Genomic DNA, 6,750 nt, shown 5'->3' with positions numbered 1-6,750 from the left:
CGACATATAGCTAGACACACTGGAGACAAACCATACCAGTGTGGGGAATGTGGATACAGGTTGGCTGACATGTCTTGTCTACGAAAACATATAAAGAGAAAGCATACTCAATCTAGCCAATGCAGACATGGGAAAAAACAACATACTCGTGAAGGCAAATGCCTCATGCATGTATGTGTGGATTGTGACTTTGGAACAGATTCAAAATCTGACTTTGTAAAGCATATCAGAAAACATACAGGTGAGAAACCCTACAAATGTGAGAAGTGCGACTATTCTGCTGCACAGGAATACAATTTAAAGCGACACATGGCCAAGCACACTGGGGTTAAACCCTACATGTGTGGGGAGTGCGACTATTCTGCTGCACAGGAATACAGTTTAAAGCGACACATGGCGAAACACACTGGGGTTAAACCCTACATGTGTGGGGAGTGCGGGCACAGGACAGCTAATAGGTCTAGCCTGACCTTACATATGAGAAAACACACAGGTGAGAAACCCTACAAATGTGACAAGTGCGACTATTCTGCTGCACAGGAATGCAATTTAAAGAGACACATGGCTAATCACACTGGAGACAAACCCTACATGTGTGGGGAGTGTGGGTACAGGACTACTACCAAATCGTACCTTACCACACATATGAGAAAGCATACAGGTGAAAAACCCTATAAATGTGACCAGTGCAAATATTCTACTGCAAGGAAAGACGATTTGAGCCGACACGTGGCTAATAAGCACACTGGAGACAAACCCTACACGTGTTGTGAGTGCGGATTCAGGACGGGTGATAAGACTTCCCTATCCCGACACATGAGGACACATACTACAGGCCAGAAACCCTTTAACTGTGAACTGTGCGACTATTCAACTGTACGAAAAGATAATTTGAACCGACACGTGACTCTGCACACCGGAGAGAAACCTTTCATGTGTGGGGAGTGCGGGTACAGGACGGCTGATAGGTCTAGCCTAACCGTACATTTGAGAACACATACAGGCGAAACCTTCCCACAAATGTGACTAGTGTGACTATTCGGATGTACAGAAAGGTGACTTGCATCGACACATAAAAACACATCGATTAGATCACTACTTGTGTGGAGAGTGCGGGTTCAGAACTTCTACCAGACCTTACCTAACCAAACATATGAGAAAACATATAGCTGTAAAATCATGGAAATGGATCTACTGATACAATTTGAAGCAGAATGGGACTGCTCTTAACCCTTTTGAGGGTGTGGTTGGGGGGTGGTTTTGTCTCTCCCTGTCTTGATACCGAACCTTCTGGGCATACGACAGCTTATCGCATGGCACAGTGGCAGCAGGAATGGCTCGGGACTGAGAGGTCTCTGGTTCCAATCCTGCTATGTCACTGGAGGCTATTATCAAGGGCTAGCCCTGCCAACTGTACAGTATACAATAATTTTTTTTGTTTATTTATTTGCAAATCCATGCCCTTAGGCTAATTGCAATGATACAGACAGTAAAAAGTAACAAGTGTCTATTCTATATACACACACGTCAGCTATCTATGTACGTGGTTCTACATTTTTTACTGGGAGGTTTGACTTCTTTGGAGGCAGTGGCTGATGAAAAGTCCCACTTCTTTAATGATTAGTGGGTTCTGTGATTTTAACAGAAATATAGTTTTTTTGAGGTCTACAAACTGGTGAAAAGTTGGAAATATTGTTTTGATTGTGTCAAAAAGGTTGTTTCATAATAGCATTTGGTTTACGATACATGAGGTTTGTTTTTCGAACGAGGTTATACAGACAACACAACACAAGATACAGATATCTTTCGATACGGAGACGATCTGTGTTTACTTGCTAGACTAGCAGTCGTACTATCTGTGATACATTATCTATGATAGCAGTCGTACTACCTGTGTGTGTCTAGCCTAGTCTGGACCATTTATCAAAGAGACTGCATACAGAAGCACAATCCATATGCCACAACTGCACCAAAACAGGAAAGTAGACGAACTACATGTACCTTAGAATATAGCGACTTTTTTTGGTGTTACACATGGGTACAAGTAAACCATACCATGACTCAAGGACGCTTGTAATGTCAATATTTGAGAAAGGCAGTGTTCGAAAGTCTGGGTTTCCAGGCGGATTTAGTAGAATTACCACACATAAAGGCTTGGATTACAGTCGAGTTTGGTTTCATCTTCAAAAGAACCTTTTTCACAAGGCTTTTGTTTTTATCCAAACTGCTATTGTAAAGCAGAATGCAGATGTTTTAGGGTTAATCTTGAAGATTAGTTTTCTAACCCCGTGTTCCACATTTGCTCCCGTTGAAAACGTACCCCATAATAGACTGGATTAAGCAGTTAGTCGCTTCAATAACTCCTAAGGTCTTGTAAAAGGCACTACCTTACACATTTATAGCTTCCATATAGGTGGTTCTGATTTGCTACTTATAATAAGTTATACTGTAGTTTGCTATGATCATTTCTTGCTGATTCCTTACCGTATCCTGATCGGTGCGTGTTCTAATACGTAATAGTGACTTGTAAACATTGGAATTAAAATATGGCACATGATCAAAACAAATACGTTTTGCGTCTTCCCTCTTTTCGTCTTCCCCCTGAAACTCTCTGATATGGTATCGACCGGTCATTGATACAGTGACGACCGTTTCAAGTGGCAACGACCACTTGTAAGACGGGCATGTAGAAAAGGATATAGGTGGTTCGATTCTAGGGCTTTGTACCTGTCTCAGTGAGTACGTGCTGTCCATTTACGAAAGTGTAGGAACAATCACTTTAATGTTAAACCTTCAAGGAACCCATATTGAAACCTTACCTAATTATAGTTTCCAAGCAGATTCTACGGTATCATAAGACTGTATCAAAGCTGGCCAAGGAGTACAGCCGGCCAAAGGGAGACAAACGGGCACAAATAATCCCACTGCGTGGATTTGTCCAACAGGACATCTCTATTGTCCATACCCAGCCACCGTGTCGTGATTACTGTACGGCGGATATCAGGTGTGTAACAGTTTAGTGTATCTCATACACAAACAAAGAAGATGGGCGCGTGCAAACGCCACACCTAGAAATGTGATATATATCATAGCCACATACACCAACAGGATTACCCGCTTATCAAAACTTTCTCTAATTTCAACTATTTCTTTTAAGTTTGTCCTCTTCTACCTTGTAAATCGGAAGGATGGTACGCCCGAAAGTAGCAGTGATTGTCCCTCAGTGACTCACTAAGCGCCGGCCATTTAATCGTTCCGAGTAATTAAACTTTCGCCCTTAATGGAAGCTTGCAGGACGGCGCACAGCACTAAGACGAGTGTCCCTGGTAACAGATGCCGCTGTCATAATAAACACTAAGTTACTTCAGACGTCAGACGATGTTTGTCTAATATTTCGGAAGAGCGCGTCGCAGTAGAACACCTGTGTGGACGACAAGAGCTCGCAGGATGGGTTGTTCTTCGTCTCAAGAAGCCGACAGTGCAAAGGTAAGATGTTCAAGAGCTTAAGACAACAGGAAAACTAGGTATATTCTGACAAATTGGTAGGTGGACACCTGTTTAAGCCTTTAGGTTATATTGTCACGATTTAGCGAGGTTACCGCAGAATGGAGTGGCTATTGTCCCAAATCGCTGTTGTGTACGTTGTATATATAGTCTCTCTCTATAGCGAATTCAGTACATAGTGTTTGTCTTTCTTGTCAAACTTAGCAGAACACCTTTTATGTTTTACTAGCTAACATCGGACTGATATACTGTTTAAAACAAAGCTATGCACACCCCTTGTTACCGCAATTGGCTTGTCTAATTTTGCTGCTTTATTGACATTTTTGCAACGCCCTCAGGGAGAGAGCCTAATCGTACAGTATTGTTTATTTCCGGGTTGATTCAGGGCGGAGAAAGGAAGGTAGACCACAACCTGGCGCTGGCGATCATAGACATCTACCTCAAGCAGGTCCAAGCCATCAAACGAGGTGTGGAACTATCGGAGAGCCACCAACCAGTTCCCAGCTCCAAACTCAAACGCCTGACCTCAGCAACCCACCCCGACTTCGCCACGGACACGGCAGACAACAAAAAGGGGCGATCGAACTTCTCCGTCACGATGCGATACCCGGAAGCCTTAAAAATTCTGGAAGGAATCTTTAGCAACCTTAAGAAGAACGGACGACCCAAGAAAGAAAACGTCTTGGAGTGGCCGTGTAAGAAAGCGAGCCGGGGTGAAGACATGTACACGCCTCCTGAAGGAAATTGGTCGCAGGAGGTCAAAGTTGTCGAGGCGGATTTTACAGACGTTCTGAAACGTGAAATCCTTGTTATCAGTGACATCCACTTCGGATCTTGCCAGTGTGTGGAGGATAACGTCCGTAGACTGTTAGAAGTTCTTACGGAGGTGCCGGAAGACGGGACCGTACACACGTTGGTGCTACTCGGGGACGTGTTTGACCTGGTGACCTGGCCGGTCAACCAGAACCCAAGGGCACCCGAAATCTGCCAGCTGGAGTGGTCGGAAGACGAGCTCATCCGAGAGTTTGCCGAGCGGGTGGCGAAGATTGCCGAAGCAGGAATTCGGGTGTTTTACGTGACGGGACACCACGACCACGACATGACCGACGACATGGTAGAAAGCTTGTTCGGTGACAAGGTAGGTGACACTGAGCGTTTCCATCTCTCGAGCTTTCGTTGCCATTCGTAAAGCGATCGATGTCATATGCATATTGCTGATCAGTCGACATCGGACTTGGGGAGGGGAGTCAAAAAGTTATGTTTACGAATGTATGACACAATCGTTAAGAAATTCTAAGCCTAGTCCTAGAAAACTAATTCTGTACGCTACGAAACATGACGGCGTTGGTGTACTTAAAGTGTACCATACAAAGATATGGCATCATCCGTTAACGTAAAATTGGGACATCCTAGAATCTTTAAACAAATATCTACAGTCAATTATTCTTATCAAAACATACATGCTATCACGAAATGTACTAACACATCATATCGTAGGATGCAAGATGTTTTACAAATTGGTATAAAACATCGTCGAAGATACGGAGGCGTAGAATGCAAGATGTTTTATACCATTTTGTAACTGTCACCAGAATAATGGCTGCCAGATTAGAAATATTGGATGATATTTCATATTTTCGATGTTTTTTTTTATTTCAGGTAGAATTCGTGAAAGGTATCCTCATCTACAAGGTGAACACCGGGGAACGAGACTATTACGTCAGGTTCGAGCATGGGCACGAGATGGATCTTGTGTGTACCCGCGGCAGGTTTGAGGAGACGGAGTTGATTCACGGGCAGACCACCGGGTACTACGTGCGGCGATTCTGTACAGGTAAGTGTGTTCTACTGCTGCAGTGGTAGGGCTACGGTGGCCGGCAAGTACAGGGCAGCATGGCTTCATCAGTTATCTTCAACTCTCTCCACTTCATCCTGTTCATCACGAGCTTCCTATTATAAGCTCCCGTAGTTTTCTTTCTGACCGCAATGGCCCTAGTCCTCTATCTTTGAAGTCTGCCGTCAGTAAGCATAGCAGGTTCTTACAGTGCCCTCATTTTCGCGATTTGTAGGTGGTATTTTGCTCCGGTAGGTGGGGTAATATAAAAGTAGGGAAAGGTGAAAATAGTCTTTTCAAGCCATATAGGGGCTCTAATTTGAACTACAAAGCTACCTGTTCTATGTCGGAAAAGAAGTCCAACACTAGCCAAATAATCCAGAATCTAGCGTCTAAGCTTTTAGACTCGAATAGACACTTGCTATATTGTTTTACACTATTTGTAAACCTTTCATGTTACCTGCAGTAGTCTCACGGGCAAGAATTTGCAATAAACTTTCTATAAATGTTCTGTGTTTTCTCCAGCGAACCAGGGCGTCCCGTTGCGGGAACTGTTCTCCAAGATCTTCATGCTCCGGTCCATCGGGCAGTACCTCGGGCTGGGTCTTCTGGATGTCGTCAGTGAGGACGAGAAACAGAAGAGGTTCCTCAAGTAAGTTTGTTTGTTTGTTTGTTGTGAATACCCAGTATCCACCTAATGGCGTAACACAGTCCGAATATACACGATGAAGAGTACAAGATGCAAATCCAGATTTATTTGATCCACTTACACCGAAAACGACTCCTATTCTTTTGATGGTTTTTTTTAACGTGCTTGTGGTGTGGCTCTCCTTCAACGTCCTATACGAGGGACGGCCCTAACTGAAGCTTGGTACCCCTTGTCACACAAATACTATACATGGTGCCTGTCACAGCAAGTGGAATGATTAGCTCCTTAGTGAACTAAACTGTTTCAAGATCACGTTAACTAAATAAAACTGTTTCTGCTCCACAGGTTTCTGTACGAACACGCCTTCGGGAGACCCATAACCGGAAGTGAGGCTGTTCTTCTCGGGGACGGGAAGTACGTCACCATCGACAACCTGTTACGTCAGAGGGTCACAAAAAGGTCCATCTCCCGAGTGAGTAAAGAAGCCACACGCGCGTGTATGTTCAAGTCCGTACGTGGTCTGTATTAGAGTCCGTCAATATTAGGCCGTATTGTTTGTATGCCTGTGTAACTAGCACAGACAGAAAACGATTGAGATACGTACGAGGTGCGTATTGTGCGTACGACAGTCCTATGGTCTTAAACATAAGCAATACAACGGACCGGAGTGCTTCTGAATACGTGACTAACAGTGTCAAAGTGTTCAACGGGTCAAACGTGGTTGAAAGTCGGTATCAGCCCCGTCTAGGTAATGACCCATCAT

At 44.0% G+C, this 6,750-nt stretch overlaps 2 protein-coding genes across 2 annotated transcripts in view; both read left to right on the top strand.

Moving 5' to 3' along the window:
* Positions 1–309: 309 nt before the first annotated feature.
* On the top strand, positions 310–1,030 carry LOC118421874 (zinc finger protein 554-like). The gene is made up of 3 exons (XM_035829378.1): positions 310–493; positions 581–876; positions 1,004–1,030. Exons 1-3 carry the CDS (start codon positions 310–312, stop codon positions 1,028–1,030), a joined length of 507 nt encoding a protein of 168 aa, XP_035685271.1.
* A 2,328-nt stretch (positions 1,031–3,358) lies between these two features.
* Positions 3,359–6,750, top strand: part of LOC118421525 — a 13,012-nt gene continuing 9,620 nt past the window's right edge. Inside the window, exons 1-5 of the mRNA XM_035828840.1 lie at positions 3,359–3,486; positions 3,890–4,642; positions 5,164–5,338; positions 5,864–5,990; positions 6,333–6,459. Of these exons, the coding sequence (XP_035684733.1) occupies positions 3,448–3,486; positions 3,890–4,642; positions 5,164–5,338; positions 5,864–5,990; positions 6,333–6,459 (1,221 nt within the window). The 5' untranslated portion in view covers positions 3,359–3,447. The remainder of the gene's footprint in view (positions 3,487–3,889; positions 4,643–5,163; positions 5,339–5,863; positions 5,991–6,332; positions 6,460–6,750) is intronic.

The sequence above is a fragment of the Branchiostoma floridae genome, chromosome 8 (assembly GCF_000003815.2).
Source record: "Branchiostoma floridae strain S238N-H82 chromosome 8, Bfl_VNyyK, whole genome shotgun sequence".
In the NCBI taxonomy this organism is placed as follows: Eukaryota; Metazoa; Chordata; class Leptocardii; order Amphioxiformes; family Branchiostomatidae; genus Branchiostoma; species Branchiostoma floridae.
This window is presented reverse-complemented; position numbering and strand designations above follow the sequence as displayed.

Coding starts and splice junctions, on each gene's coding strand:
- LOC118421874 (XM_035829378.1), top strand. CDS start 310: ATGGCCAAGCACACTGGGGTTAAACCCTACATGTGTGGGGAGTGCGAC. Junction 494..580: donor ACATATGAGAAAACACACAG/GTGAGAAACCCT, acceptor ATCACACTGGAG/ACAAACCCTACATGTGTGGG. Junction 877..1,003: donor AACTGTGCGACTATTCAACT/GTACGAAAAGAT, acceptor GAACACATACAG/GCGAAACCTTCCCACAAATG.